Genomic DNA, 16,308 nt, shown 5'->3' with positions numbered 1-16,308 from the left:
AAAATTTATAGCTTAATTAGGTTTTAATTTCTTCAAATTAAGGTTCAAGATCTTAATGTCAAAAAATGCAAAAGCATAGGGACTGATGACATAATTTCTATTTTATTTATTTATTTACTTTTAGGTTGTAAATTATGAACTTTTATTTTAGAAATATAAACCAATTCGTGTAACTAAACACTCAATCAAACAATTAGTTCGACCCTTCCTTCTCGTTATAAAGAGCTAATGCCATGTGCACGTGTATTAATATATTTAAAAAGTATATCATGAGAAGCATGTACTATTAAACAAAAAATGGCGTTCTCTCTTGTTAAGAAATACATAACACTTTAAGAGACTAGCTAGATTGAAAAAAAAAAAAATTCAACGCAATTTGGACGAAATGTTTGTCCTTAGATAAGTTTTTTGAATTTCTTCTAAACACATGATATTCTTACGCCAATCTGCCAAAATTGCAATTGTCAATATTATTTTTTTAAAATTTGGTCTTTAAAAGTGATATGTGTCTTGTTTTAAAAAAAAAAAAAAAAAAAAAAAAAAAAAAAAAGTGACATGATATGTCTTTTAAACATGCATGTGAGAGTCCCCAAGAGATAGTTCAATCGGCTGGGACCACACTTAATGAAGTGGAGGTCCCTAGTTCGAATCCCCCTCCCCCTCTCTTGTACGGACAATTCAAAAAAAAAAAAAAAAAAGCATGCATATGAGAAGCACATGTATTTCTTTTATTATTAATTATATTAAAAAACATGTGAGAATCAAACATTACTAAGTGCATCTTGTATGCATGTTAAGGGACACATACATAACACTTCTAGAAAATAATAATAATAATAATAATAATAATAAAATAAAAATAAAAATTCCTCCAACTACTTATTAATTTAAAGGAAATTTCTATCCATAGATACATTAATTTTACAAGTAAGTTTTCGGAATTTATTGTAAACCCATGAGAGATTCTTAGGTTGATTGCTGCCAAAAATGCAATTGTCAAAAGAATTTCTTAACCGACAAGAAACAGTAGATGAAGGAAGTTGCTTCCACCTTCTTTAAGACAATTTAGTTGTAAACGATGGAACCATTATTATAAACAAATTTATTTTGTTTTTTTTGTTTTTTTACATGTCCACACAAGAGGGGAGGAGAGATTCAAACTAGTTACCTTCGCTTCATAAGGCGTGGTCTCTAGCCGATTGAGCTATCTCTTGGAGACATAAACAAATTTAATATTGAATCAACATCAAGAGAGATATTTATGATGTATAGTGTGTACGTACAGTACATGTTTACATGAATTATTAGGGCAACAGACAAGAAGTCTTGTTTGGCGATGAATTAATTACGGAAATCTCTAATTTGTTGATCACGTGCAATGTATCTCGTACAAGATTTATGGGGCGATGCTGGAGAAATAATGTGTTTATTTATTTTCGGCAATAGCTTCTATGATTTCATTGGAAGGATTAGAAGCAATCCTGCACATGTATCATCAGCAAAGGCTGTCCCATTAACTGTCATTGCTCAACATTCTCGAGCACAATCTTTTAATTTATAATGCTGCCAATGCCCATTATACACTTTTAATTATACATTGAATTTGGCTCAACTATTTAGATGTAATTCCAAATTTGTCACAAAAAGTGAAAGAAAATTAAATTAAATCTCAATCATTTATGCTTTAGGATTTTTTTTTTTTTTTTTTTTTTGAACTACCTAAGAGCTTATTTCGGATTGCGTTTAAGAAATAGAGCTTTTGAGCAAAATCCTCATTTTTTAAACTTTTGCCAAAAGTGCATTTTAACAATTTTTAAGCTTTTTGAACTCAATTTTTTTACCAAACAAATACATTTTTCTTCAAACGAACTTTTTAAGTGTTAAAGCATTTTTAAGCCTTTCAAACGCAATGCCAAACAGACCCTAAGTCAAATCTTAATACATATCATACCATCCCAATGGGTAGCTCAATTAGCTAGGGGTCACGCATTATGAAGCAGAAGTCACTGATTGGAATCTCTACTCCTCTTTCTTGTGTGGACATAAAAAAATAAATAAATAAAAAAGGTACCATACCGTAACAATATCAGGGTCCATTGTTACTTTCTAAACCATAAACACCCCTTCCAATTCCATTGAAGTTACGCTATTAATTTAATTGCCTTTGTAGACATGATTGGGTACAGAAATGTTTCATTTTTTTTAATTTTTTTTTTTGAAAATGATAGTAGCTTCATTAATTAGCTCAGGTACCCTTGTTCAAAGGCAAGAAGATCTTTAATACAATCCGGTAGGTCAGTGAACCACTCACTGTCCATGCATTGTTTTGATGCCCTTCTTGCTAAGACGTGAGCTATTTGGTTTGCTTTTCTTGTCACATTTAGCATCTTCCAGTGAGAAAAGGATCGGGTAGCTGTCCTAATCGCCTCAATAATATGGCCCTTATTACTCTAGTCAGGTTCATCTGTTGTCACCGCCTGCACCACCACCTTCGCATCACCCACAAACTGAATCCAGTCATGGCCCAATCTGCTGCAAAAATGAATGGTTTCCAAAGCAGCTATTGCCTCAGCAACTGTTGGGTCTAAAGCTCCCAACCGAGAGGAGCACTTTGCTGCTATCATCCGCCATGTATGGTCCCTTAGGATCACCCCCATTCCCCACCTTCCTTGCTGTTTATTGATCACTGCGTCCCAGTTTGCCATTATCCAGCCCACCGGCGGTGCCTCCCACTGTGTGGATCTCATTGTGCTGGTTGGAAATCCTCCCTCCACGTGAGCTACATGATATTCCATAATAGCATCCGTAGTGGACTTGACCACCGCTGCTGGAGAGGCAAAAGGGCCCCCATGGACAACTTCATTTCGCCTTAGCCATAGTCTCCTTGCGATGCCTGCAAACTGAATTATTTCCTCCCGATCACACCTTACAAACATTTCCTCGGCCACTTGTAAGAAAGTCCAATCATGGGAAGAGCTTTTCTGGAATATTCTTTCCCCTATGCCCTAGACATCCGCAACTGAGGGGCAATTCCAAAGAACATGGGCCGCCGTTTCATCTTCTAATTCACAGATTGGGCACTTTGGGTTCGCAATAATTTTGCGCCTGAATAGGTTGGCTCTAGTCGGAAGGATTTCATGACAGGCCCTCCATAGAAAGTTCTTTTCCACGTTTGGGATCAACAGTTTCCACAGCTTCTCCCAAATTGCACTAGGCTGACCCCCATGGGAACTTTCAGCTTGAGTAGCCTTTTCCACCTCTTTTTGTATATAGTAAGCACTACGAACGAAGAAGACCCCCTTGGCCGTATCCCTCCATACAAGTACATCATCTTGCCGTGAGCCACTAAGTGGTAAAGAGAGGATGAGTTGGGACTCCTCACGTGAGAAAATCTGATTCACCAAACTCTGATTCCACCCTAGTGTTGCATTGTCCAATAGTTCACTAACTGTGGTTGTAGGAGCTAACAGAGACGGTTAGGATTGAACCTTAAAAGTGTGAGGTTGAGGAATCCACCTATCTTGCCATGTACGTATTTTTTCACCGCACCCCACTCTCCAAATTAACCATTCTCGAAGCAAACCGCACGAGCTTCGTATGCTTCGCCACGCAAATGACGGTTTTCTTCCTAATTGGGCTTCCAAAATCGAACACTCCGAAAAATACTTGGCTTTCATAATTTTTGCAATAAGGCTATCCGGCACCTTCCATATCCTCCAACATTGCTTTGCCAAAAGGGCTGTAATAAAACAAGTAAAATCTCGAAAACCCATGCCCCCACGCCTTTTTGAAAGCCCTATTCTGCTCCAACTCATCCAAGCGATCCGTTTGTCATTCTCCTTTTGACCCGATCAAAACTTTTGCATTACTGAGTTTATCTCCGAACATAGTGATTTCGGAAGACGAAACACACTCATACAGTAAATTGGAATAGCTTAAATTACCGCCTTCAAAAGGATCTCTTTCCCAGCTTGAGACAAGAATTTCAACTTCCAATCTTTTAATCGCTTACCAACCCTGTCAATGATACTTCGAAAATATGATGTTCTCGACTTACCCACTAAGGCGGGAAGTCTCAAATAGGTGTCATATCTTTGTGAAGCTGGTATTCATGCAAGTTCCAACACTTGATCTTTGTCGGCCGGCAGAGTGTTGTTGCTAAAAAAGATTGCCGTCTTATCTTGGTTCAATTTTTGTCCCAAGGCCACTTCATACACTCTTAAGATGCTTGTCAAGTTGCTCCATTGATATTTGCCATGCAAAACAATAAGCTATCATCTGCAAAAAATAGGTGGCTAACATGAGGACCCCTTTTGAAAGTGGGGACCCCCGTCAGCAACCCATCGGTATTCGCCTTAGTCAACAACGAACTCAACGCCTCAGCACAAAGCAAAAACAAATAAGGTGATATGGGGTCTCGCTGTTGGATACCCCTAGAAGGGGTAATACTTCCACAGGGCGTCCCATTCACTAAAACTACGTACTTTGCATAGGTAATACACATCATAATCAAATTAATCCACCTTGTATCAAATCCCATACGCCGCATGACTACCTCCAAAAACCTTCACTCCACCCTGTCATAAGCCTTGCTCATGTCAAACTTGACCGACATAAATCCCTTTTTCTCCTTCATTCCGTTGTGCATAGTATGAAGCGTCTCATATGCAGCCAATATGTTGTCCGAAATCAGGCGACCTGAGATAAAAACACTTTGTGTTGGAGAAATTATATGAGGAAAGACCTTTTTCAATCTATTAGCCAGCACCTTAGACAGCAATTTATAAGTGTTTCATAATATGTACACATAACATTTTTGTGTTCCAATCTTTAATGGCTACAGGAGTTGAACATAAATATGAATGAATTAAAATAGACACATGGGTCTAGCAAAAATCCAACCCTCTTTCCACCATCACCACTCTCACTCTTTCCACATCCGCCAATCTACCCGCATTGCGATAAATTTTCATCAAAAGCTCATAATTATGTTCATTATCCAGCTCCAATTCAAAAAGTTTTTCAGCTGCAATTTCTCCAATATCTACATTTCCATGAAGAAAGCAAGCATATAGCAATGCCCCCCACACTGTTGGGCCAGCCTCAAATTCCATTGTCTCCACTATGATGGCATAAGCCTCTTTGATCAGTCCTGCCCTCCCATAAAGATTAACCATGCAAGCATAATGTTCCATGATTGGGCTTATTCCATATTTTCCTCTCATCACTGAATACATTCTCTCCCCATCCTTCACCAAGCCCAAATGGGCGCAAGCTGATAGCATGGACACAAATGTGATGCTATCTGGCAAAGCACCAGCATTCTCCATCTGCTCAAAGTACGTTACAACTTTCAGGTCTCTAGAGTGAGCAGAAATTATAGAGTTCCATGACACAACATCCCTCTCAGGCATTTGGTCAAATAACCAGCGTGCTTGATCCAACTTTCCGTGATTTGAGTACACAGCAATCAATGAATTGGAAATAGACAAATTCCACTCGAATCCTCTACGAAGAACCCAGCCGTGTATGTGGAGTGCAAGCTTCAATGACGACAAACTGGTGAGAATTGTGGATATAGCAACCGAGTCTGGCTCATAGCCCTGTTTAAGCATTTGGCCAAAGATGTCCAATGCCTCCACCAAAAGCCCATGACGAATATAACCCGTGAGCATGGCATTCCATGAGATCAAGTCCCGGAAAGTAATCTTGTCAAATACCTTCCGAGCCTTTACAATGTCGCCACACTTGGCATACATGTCAACAAGAGCATTGAGCACAAACCCATCATTTGCAAAGCCCGAACGAACCACATGCCGATGCACCTCCTCCCCAACACGAATCGACCCAATTCCCCCACAAGCTTTCAACACACGAGGGAACGTGAACGAGTCCGGCTCAACACCATCCTCCGCCATTTGAAAGTAAAGCGCCATGGCATCTTCATAAAGACCCAATTCAGCATACCCCGAGATAAGAGAATTCCACGGGAAAGCCGATTCATCTCGCTTAGCCATTTGGTCAAACACCTGGTGAGCCTCGTCGACATGTCCACATGACGCATAGAGACGAAGCAGCTTCGACGATAGGCCAACATTTCTACGTAAAAGGTTTGCTGGAATAACGCGGTGAATTCGGATACCATGCTCAATGGCTTGCAAATGGTAGCACGTCTCTAAGAGAGAAGAAAATATTTCGGTGTCAATTTTTAAGCCTTTCTCCACAGAGGCTTCTAGGTCATCAACGACAGCGTCAAGGGCCTGGATTTTTGTTTGGGTGTAGGGTTTTTGGTTAATTAAGAGTGGGGTTGGGGTTGATTTTGGAAAGGAGAGGCCGCTGATCCCTTTGTTCTGCTGGATTTGTTTTGGTTTCTTGATTTTCTTGCTCTTGGAAGAGCAGTAGAGGATAAAAGAATTTCTGTGGAAAGTGGTTTCCATTTTGGGAAAAGGGATTAATAAAGAAAAATGGCAAATTGGAGGGAGTTGATTTGTATTCATTTGCATGGGGGAATACCTTTCAGTGCAATGTAACGTTCAGCCCCATTGCACAAGACATGATGTCAAATTGTGTGTCGCATCTAAATCAAATATATATCTCTCTTAAGCCTTCTCCCTTTTTACATCAAAACCATTTAAAAAAAAAAAAAAAACCCTATTTCCAAGAATTTACATCCACATGATAAATCACAATCATTTTAAATTTTAACTTTATAGTTTTGAATTTTAATTTATCTTGTTTTGTAATACAAAATGGAAACCATATGAAAAAGTATTTTAACTTCGGTTGTCTCAAATATATTTAAACTATATTTTATGTTATATGTTATATTTTTGTCCCACAACTATCACACAATGCTGACATGCTAATCTCAATCAACCATTGAATTTTAATGACAATCCAAGAGTTGGTTGAAACTCTCACATTAGTATTGTGAGTAGGGGTGGGCGCGGATCGGGTGGGCCGAGTAATGGCCATTCGAGCACTCAGCTTGCAACATATGGGTTTTAAAATTTTAACCTGTCACTTGGCTACAGTAGATTTTATCCGCCAGGTACCGGGTTTTCGGGGCGGGTGAGAATGAGGCGAATAATGCGGGTTCGGGTTGATTCCGTGGGAAGTTCCAGCAACAGAGAGAGAGAGAGAGAGAGAGAGAGAGAATGAAAGAGACAAACTTGCTGGAGCTCCAATGGACGCTAAGCACAGCTAAGCAAGAGCGGGAGCAGCACAAGGGAGGTACCGTACCGGCGCAGGGAAAGTGAATAAGCAACTAGGTTAGGTTTGAACTTTGAAAGTTTGGAGGTTCCATCTGCGTGAGATGAGAGTAAGGATTAAGGGAGGCTACGTCTACGTGAGATCATGTGAGGACTAAGAGAGGCGTGAGAATGAGATATTTTGGGTTTTGGGTTATTAGGTTTAGGGTAAAGCGGGGCAAGATGGGTATCCAGGATTTTTAAAAAACTCAACCCGCAATCCAACCCGACACCTACGAATAATTGGAAAATCAACCCAAATCCGCATTTTCCTTAGGGAAAATGGGCGGGATGGGTTTTGCGGATTTTGCAAGTATTTGCCCACCCCTAATTGTAAGATAATTTTCTACTTTCTAGCACTACTCAATTTCATACACACATACATGACTTGGTAAGCAAATTAGTGCATTTTATGGTCTTAATTTATTTGTTAAAGAAAAAGAAGTGATTTTATCCGATTTAATAAATCTTATTGTGAGTTCAAATCAAATATTTGTAAGTGATTTAAAAAAAAAAAAAATCTATCGGCAATTCTCTTTCTCAATGCACCCAAACTCCACTTCGTTGGGATTGCCCAGCAGAAAAAAAAAATAAAAATTTTAAAATTTTAAAATAAATAAAATTTTAAATTTTAAAAATTTTAAAAATTTTAAAAAAAAATCCATGACCATCTTGGCAACCAGCTTCAAGCATTGTTTTGATTCACCTGTTACACAGTTCTAAAACACTTCTTGTCAATGATAGAATCGTTGAATGTAATTAAGACTCCGTTTGTTTCGACATAAACCTTTCATGTTCCGTTGAACATGAAAAAGGCATCACTTCTGTTTTCTGATATACTGCAATCATTAAATAAATCTGTTTCCCATAGAACCTTTTTCATAATATAGAACAATATTGAGCTTCTTTTTTTTTTTTTGTTGGGGGTGGGGGGTTGGGTGTGATTTAAGAATAGAGAAGTCGAGCTGCAACACTGCACAGTTCTATTGCAGCATAAACAGTGTATATTACCATCAAAATAATAACAGTTAAAGGACATTTACCCTCTAGGCTGATTCTGAATACCCAGACAAATTAAGCTGAGAATTCCCATTCCTTGAAAGGCTTGTAGCAAGCCAACCAACCTCTGGCCATCTCAGCCAATTGCGGCAGAACTCCCAACTAAAACCCGGCACTGCCCGCGTTTGTACTTTTGTTTGACACACACAATTAACTTTCACTTAATCACCTGCTCCAGAATAAAATCCAAGTCATTGTCCTTCAAGGAACAGCAGGGTCTTTGAATTAATCTGCTGTAAAGTGACGTAAACATTATTTTCCGATTGAGTACAGGTAAAGCACAAGGTGAGTCTCATACAGTACCTATTTTACTGCTCATGACAAGTAAAGTAGCTAAATGACAAGGGGCAAATTTTTGATGAGTGATACAATAAGCACTTAAAAGGTAAATATCAATAGTAAAACATACCTCACATGCAGCAAAAAGCGGGCGAACTTGTTCAAATATTTCATCTTCTGTTCCTAATGCGCTGATCTGCACATATTGGCTTCTGTTATGACATCATGCAATCAATCCCAAAAAAAGGAAATGGAATGCTATAAACTCATCAAAAGATGGGGAAGAAAATAAGACAGACACATGCACAAAGGCGAACGACGCTGATTAGATTATGTATGCATGTACATGAGAAGGCTGTGGGACTCAAAAACCACCAACTAAAAAGATCTAATATAATCCCCGAATACATCATTTACTTATTAAATTACCTTATGAAGTTTTCCTTTCTCTGCATAGTAATTGATTACAGGAAGATTCCATGCTTCAAACACTTTAAGACGTTTCTTCATTGTGTCTAGATTATCATCAACTCGGCCCTACAACAAAACACATCATACCCTTGAATAAAGGTTTCTACCTAATCTGACTATATGAAGAAATAGAATGCATAAGAACCTGATTACGGCTTAGCACTCGTTTCACCATCTCTTCTTCCGGGCAATCAAAGAATAGGACTATATTTGGTTCTGCTCCCATCTGCTTTTAGAACAATATGGGTTATGTTTCATACAAGTTGTGTAATAAGCTAGTGATGAAAAATCATTTGGTTTGAAATGGAATTATTACTGCTCCTTACACCCTTACTAGAGTTTTCATTCCTGATCTCTTTCATTTCCTAGTTTATCCATCTACAAAAACCATAACTTTGCTAACTCTTCCTTGTAGGTGTAAAAATATTTCCGTTGACCAAAAGTATAAATTGGAAGGCAAAGTGCATGGCAAGCTGAGTTCACCTGATTATTATGATGAATGGAGAACAATTGTATTTTTTCCTGTTTAAAGGGGACAAATATTTGAGAGACACTCACGATTCGTTCAAATGCTATGCGGTTTTCCTCACTTCGTGGGAAGCCATCAATAAGAAATTTGTGATTGTCACTTGATTCCATCTCCCTTTGTATCAGTTTGACCGTCACTTCTGAAGGAACAATTCGTCCTTCTTTAATTGTATTCAGAATCGTGGAGCTGGAATTTAATTCAATCATCAAAAAACTTCATAAATTTAACAATGTGCTAAAAGAATATTCTGAACAATGAAGATCAAACATCATTACCCATATTTACTATTACAAGCTATTTCCCTCCTTAACAGATCTCCTGCACTAAGATGTTTAAATCCAAAAGTCTCAACAATCTTTGCGCATTGTGTACCTTTCCCACTACCAGGGCCACCTGAGAGAACGTGAAAAAAATTTAATAAAAGCATTAAAAATCTCACCATTTCAACAATTTTGCAAAAGACTTCATACTTTTTTGTACAAGTAAACGAAACATCATTAAAAGTGCAAACGTTGGATTTTGCGAGTTGTTCCAACCACTGCTAGGGTTTAGGGTTTAGAGTGCGATTCAAATACACAAAAAGTATGCAGAAGAAACATCTAGCTAGATAGAGAGAACAAGCCAAGAAAATCATAAAAACTAAGCAATTTATGAACTAAAGCAATTGTCCAGTAGTAAAGAGTTTTGAAAAAGAGAGACTTAAGTTCCACTATCGTCCTCTCACGATTTTCAAAACTTCTATAATCTATTTCCCTCCAAAGACACCACAAAAGATAGGACAAAACCATCTTCCACACTACTATGCTCTGCGGACTGCCTTCCAACCCTACACAGCTGACTCAAGCTAACCCAACATAATTGAAAATAGCACTCCACAAAGCACTAACAATCTCACAATAGATAAAAAGATGATCCCTAGACTACCTACTCCTTTTCCAGGCAAAAAACACAGCTCTCAAGGGAGCCTATTCTGCCAAATACTCTTCCTAGGGAAGTGGGTGCTATCATGAGGAACAATGATGTTACAGAAAGATCTAACGTCTAATATCCCTCTCTTGGAAGGTTCTCAACGAAGCTTGTCTTTAACTTCCTACCTCAGTCTACAGAAATACAAGTTTAAAAAAAAAAAAGAAAAAAAAAAAAGCAAAGATATCCACCTCCCAATCGTGAGCATTTCTAATAAGACTTGCATTCCACTTGTGGTAATCACTAGATGACTCCAAGTAATCAGCCACGAAAGCCTTTTTTATGCAAGCAATACTATACAAATCTGAGAAAATATCCTTAAGGACCTGATCCCCACACCACTTGTCATGCCAGAATCTAATTTTGAGTCATCTCCCACCTCAAATATAGTATGACTAGAAAACTCTTCCAACCCTCCTGATATTTTTCGACAAACCCGCCCCATATGACCTGTGAACCTCATTAGAACACCACTCACTCCACAAATTGCCATATTTGGCATCCACTACGACTTTCAACAAGGCTTCTATCTCATGCACATAACGCCAAAGCACTTCTCCAAAACAAAACGATTGAACAAAAAAACGTTTTAGACCCCCAACGCTCCCTCAGCAATAAGTGAGAAAATATTGGACCATCATACCAAGTGAAATTTGAACTCATTAAGAAAACTCGCTTGTAACTTTTCTATGCGATTTGCAACGCCAGCAGGAATTAGTTAAAGAGACAAGAAATATGTAAACAAATTAGACACCATGCTCTTTATTAAGGTAATCCTTCCACCCTTAGATAGGTACATCCTCTTCCACCCAACTAGAAAACGCTCGATCTTTTCAATAACCCATCCGAAATAGATTTGGCCTTAAAAGGAGCTCCCAATGAAAAGCTAAGATACTTCATAGGCAAAGAAGACACCGCGCATCCCAAAATACTGGCTAAGCCATCAACATAATTGTTCAAACTTGGCAAAAGTTTCATACTAGGAAAATCAAATCACTGAAGTTAAAAGCTCTTTTATATATTTATTTTATTTCTCAATTTGTTTTTTATTTTTTTATTGGGGGAAAAAAGGGGGGCGGGGGGGATGTAAGAGGAGAATTTGCTTTACTACATGTTCATGGAAAATGTGTTACAAACTCGGTTGTTCTATATGTCTGCTAAGTCTTCATATAGACATTGAGGATGCAAAAACTGATATCTTCACTGCCATTCTAGGATGTTAGTTTGTCGACAGACAAACCAGCGTACCACTGAATCCAAGATATTTTATTGACATATAGACTATAATAATAGTATGTTCACCTCGCTAACTAAAATATCTTCCAAAGTTACCAGCAAAGCAAATTTTCTGGTGTATGGTTTGCCATGCAACACATGATGTTTCACTGCATTTAATTAGCCCAAATGGCTCAAGCTACATCAATATACTACATGCCTTATACCTTTTACTTAAGATGGAGATTCATCACCAACAGTTCTTATTAATAAATGCTTGTGTCTATGATGGATCATCTACCACCAGCATTTGTAGCTAAGTGGTAATTCTCCTCCTTTGGTGGGAGTTCAAGTATTCAGTTACACCTTGGGGTTTGGAGGGCTAGGGAGTTCCTATCATATGACCAAAAGAAACTAAGTGATCATCTGATCTTGAAAATGAAGACCACTTAAGAACAATCTGGAAACAAGTTTTATTCTCAAGAATGTTTAAATACTGTAGCCAACTACATGGAGTGAATTTCTCTAGCAAGCTATGCTGAGCTAATGTCATTTTGAGATTCTTAACGTCTCAAATTCATAACAAATCATCTAGTTTTAAACTACAAATATTATCTTAGCGAAAAACATTTTCTAGTTCCATATATCACTAGCATATAGAATAATATTTTCCTAACTTGTTAACTTGGAAGTAGTAAATCTCTCTACAAGTGGTTAGTGCAAGAAGCAAACATGCAGTGAGCCTCAAGAAGTGAGGCTCAAGGAATGAAATCAAGTTAAAACAAGTTCTGATATCTGTTTCTTCAGACCCCAAGGTAAGCCTTCTAAAAGAATGATTTAAACCAAGGTACCTTTAAGAACAGAAATTATTTTTTTCATAACAGTATATATATGAATATGGGATCTCATTACTTACCAAAAGGAAAAGGAAAAGGAAAAGAAAATAATATGGGATCCCATTATTCAGCCACGCAATAATGCATACTTATTACCTAAGACAAAAGTTATGAATGGGGTGCAATCATGGGTGGAAATTCCATGTCTTGCCTGCATCAAAATAAGAAACAAACATGAAAGTGATTCCCTTGACAACAATGAAGCTCAATAATCGGAAACTTCAAACATAAATTTCATATTAAAAAATTTGAAAGCCCATTTAGCAGATATTTTATACCCAGGAAAAGGAATATGGTTCAAACAGTATTTTACGGGCAATAACTGCAATATCAAGGATCAGACCAGGTTTAACATGAGGAATAAGCTGTTGTTCTGTCACCATCTAACAAATACTTGACTTAAACCCCAATCTGCCAATCTAATCAAAAACATGCAACTCAACATCACAAGGCAGGTCTCTACGCCCGATGATTTAACAAAGAGAAAAATGGTGCCAAAGTCTTCATTTAGCACGGTCAAATAGCTTAAACAAGGCTGTGCCAAGGACAGAACTATTTTCTTTCAAAACGCAATCATAGACAAATGGCATTTACCACAGGCATTAAAAGAACGTCTCTTTTTTTCTGATAAGTAATTGGCCCTAAGGGGATTTATCATAGGCATTAAAAGATCATCTCTTAAATGTAGTCACCACTACTTTCAAAAGCTTCAGCGCTAATATCTAATTCTTTGGTAAAATTCATAGATAGAAACCATAACTAGAAAGTAGTAAACACTAACAGTTCTTTATGACATTAGCAGCACTGTAAAAAGAAGTCCTTATCCTAAACAACAATACCAGGATAGGTGTCTCTGTGGTCAATGATTTCCAAATCTTCAATGTGGATGCTGGCTGGAGTCAATAACAGAAAACAAAAAATCAAAAGCAGGCCTAAAGTCTGGACACAGAGTCAAAAAGTTAAGGGATGAAAAATTCACATGGAGATCTTAGAAACTAATAAAGTTCCCAGCTGCTGGAAAATAAAATGCCTATAGAAAAATTTCCTAAAAAATTAAACCAACTAATAAGGATACCAGAACCCACTTTTCAACCCTCATTATTGTTATGTATGAATGTGTATATATAGGTACGTTTATATGTATATGTATGAGCGTATATGTGCCAATACTATATACATGTACATACTCTGCATTTAGCTAACTCATTTTCGTCATGTGACCATTACTCGGTCGTGATCTTGTAACATGTCAAAGTGGAACCATGTGAAGTATATTACCGTTGGATCTGAATGCATAGCATAATTAATTCCAAGTTGGTCTAACATCCCTGAATGAACACAGGCATAAATCCATTTAGACTAAAGAAACAAAGAAGACAACTAAACCGTCAAAGTATCCCCAGCCCACCCAACTTTTGGTTTACTCCTTAACCCCAAATTTACAAGGGGGGATCCCATCCAATTGCGCAGCGTGATGATAAACTACACGAAGGAATATCAGGACGCTTCTGATATTCTTATTAAACTTGACCTCGCATGATTTCAGGGAAAAACAAATCATAGTAATTCAACTACCATGATCCAGCAAAGACGCCCCATTCACAATGAAATCTACGCTCAAAGTCATTTTTGTTTTTCTTCCTTTACATATATTTTTCCACTGAAAGATGGTGAGTGAGCCTGAAGTTGTTACCTGGTTGAGAATGGATGATTTGCTGGAAGAAACCAATGCGGTAAGTGAAGTTACGAGCCTCCACATCTCCCCTGTCCTCTCTCTCTCTCTCTTCCCGGGGTGGTCTTGATCTGGGTTCTTCGTTTTGGTCTTCGTTTTGTTTTTGGATTGAGAATGGGTTAATTGAGTGAGATATTACGTCGAACATGTAGCACGCAATACCTATTATTCAGCTCCACGTGCACCTGGTACGTTGGCAACTTGGCAGTGCAGAACGGGTGAGCTGCACGCCTTTAGCCCGCTATGATTCTATGAACATCAAACGTTTAGATTTTTTTTTTATTTTTTTTGAAGAGTATATATATATAATTTTTTTTTTCCTAATTGAATGAAGGAAAATTAGTATATTTAAGCTCTCAAACTATTTCCTATTTACAATGTTTCATTCAATTTTTTTAATTTTTGCAATGTCTCTTAATCTATTTTTGAGGTGCAATATTTTCTTCTGCATCTAAAATGACCAAAAAAAAAAAATGTAAATAAAAAACGAAAAAAGCAAAACTTTAAGAAAAACGAAAGAAAAAAAAAAGGGGGGCTACAAAATTGAAGAAATGATAGATTTGAGATATTTTAATCATTTTGGATAATCAAAAGGAATAATAAAAACCTAATGGTAAATTAGGGGAACATTGTAAAAATTAAGGTATGGTTTTATAATTTCTCATTTAATATTTTAATTTTTGCAATGTCACTTAATTTACTATTGGGTTCCTTCCGCATCCAAAATGATAAAAATAAAAATACAAAAAAAAAAAAAAAAAAAAAAAGAAAAAAGGGAGGGTTGGGGGGAATCAAGAATCATTTTGGATATGTGAAAATGGACATTGCAACCCAAAAGTAAATTGGGAGAATATTTCATTTGACAACTCATTTTAAGGAAGCAAAAACATTAACAAATAATTCAACACATAAAATAATTAAAATTATTTTCACATTAATGTTACGTCAAAATAATTTTAAAAAAGGAAAAAAAAAATCATGTAAATAGTTATATCATACTAACCTTTAAACATTGATGAACGTGACACCCCTAGTCTAGAGAGAGGCTCTACCTTCTCTCTAGGATTATTCTCTCTCCCTCCAAGTAACATAAAGAAAAAGAATAAATCACAAAGATAAGTAGCAGTGTTTAGTATCTTCTCTGTAGTCTCTTCGAGTTTCCATTTTTGGCAGGTGTGTTTTAAATCTAGATCTAGTTTCTTCAAAGTTAGATTTCATCTTCTTCATCAACCAAGGCATGTCTTCTCGAGGATGTCTACGATGATGTGCTCTTCCGCTGTTGTTTGTGGGAATTTTTATTTTATTTTTGAGTTTTTTCCTTTGATTTTTTTTTATTCTTTTTGTTCTGGCTTTCTGGTCAAGTATGTGAATTGTCTCATGAGCTTTGGGCCGAGGAGTAGATCGGTGTGGGGGGTTTATCTCTCACGGTCTAGTTTTTAGTTTTTTTTTGTTGTTTTATTTTTTTGTAACTCATTTCCTAGATTTAGTCTACTCAGAGCATATATGTTCCTTAATTGTAGTCGTACATAGGTTAACGGAAACTTGAAGTCATAAAAATTTTATGATTGTATCTATGACTTTGTACCCTCGTAGCATTTGGTTATGATTTCTCTCTTGATAATGAAATCTACACATTTCCTTTAAAAATAAATAAAAATTTGAGGAACGTTAACGAGGGCTAAATATTGTTTTCCAATTAGAGAGAGAGGTCATTATTATCTAGGTGGACTCGTTGATTTGGGCCGACTGGGAGGCCTGTAGCTGTCTCTCCCCGCCCAACGTTGTACTATGGACTAAGTTTCATTTGAGGTCGGGTTTGGATTGAGCTTGGTGACTAGGCTGGATGATTGGTCGGAACTGAAAGTTGAACTCTAATTTTCCGTTGTCCAATATTTAAAATACTCCCACTAC

The 16,308-nt window shown here is 37.2% G+C and overlaps 3 protein-coding genes across 7 annotated transcripts; all 3 read right to left on the bottom strand.

Moving 5' to 3' along the window:
• Positions 1-2,450: 2,450 nt before the first annotated feature.
• On the bottom strand, positions 2,451-2,936 carry LOC148585910 (uncharacterized). The gene has a single exon (XM_088516822.1). The coding sequence runs from the start codon at positions 2,934-2,936 to the stop codon at positions 2,451-2,453; it is 486 nt and encodes a 161-aa protein (XP_088372948.1).
• Positions 2,937-4,773: 1,837 nt separating this feature from the next.
• OTP70 (Tetratricopeptide repeat (TPR)-like superfamily protein) lies at positions 4,774-6,535 on the bottom strand. Its single transcript, XM_059595733.2, has one exon. It carries the CDS (start codon positions 6,501-6,503, stop codon positions 4,887-4,889), a length of 1,617 nt encoding a protein of 538 aa, XP_059451716.2. The 5' UTR covers positions 6,504-6,535; the 3' UTR covers positions 4,774-4,886.
• Positions 6,536-8,180: 1,645 nt separating this feature from the next.
• On the bottom strand, positions 8,181-14,620 carry LOC132181178 (P-loop containing nucleoside triphosphate hydrolases superfamily protein). 5 transcript variants are annotated; one of them, XM_059594279.2, is made up of 9 exons: positions 14,359-14,508; positions 13,505-13,558; positions 12,762-12,816; positions 9,864-9,981; positions 9,618-9,774; positions 9,205-9,285; positions 9,018-9,125; positions 8,719-8,784; positions 8,181-8,542 (listed from the first exon to the last, which is right to left on the bottom strand). In XM_059594279.2, exons 1-9 carry the CDS (start codon positions 14,422-14,424, stop codon positions 8,501-8,503), a joined length of 747 nt encoding a protein of 248 aa, XP_059450262.1. In that variant the 5' UTR covers positions 14,425-14,508; the 3' UTR covers positions 8,181-8,500. The 5 variants fall into 5 exon arrangements, with proteins under 5 accessions (XP_059450262.1, XP_059450257.1, XP_059450259.1 ...); XM_059594274.2 differs by lacking the exon at positions 12,762-12,816 and having other exon boundaries at positions 14,359-14,620; XM_059594276.2 differs by lacking the exon at positions 12,762-12,816 and having other exon boundaries at positions 8,181-8,539; positions 14,359-14,620.
• Between the last annotated feature and the right edge of the window lie 1,688 nt (positions 14,621-16,308).

Source organism: Corylus avellana, chromosome 5 (genome assembly GCF_965113065.1).
Source record: "Corylus avellana chromosome 5, dhCorAvel1.hap1.2, whole genome shotgun sequence".
Classification (NCBI taxonomy): domain Eukaryota; kingdom Viridiplantae; phylum Streptophyta; class Magnoliopsida; order Fagales; family Betulaceae; genus Corylus; species Corylus avellana.
Note: the sequence above shows the minus strand (reverse complement) of the source record. Positions and strands in the feature narration are given on the sequence as shown.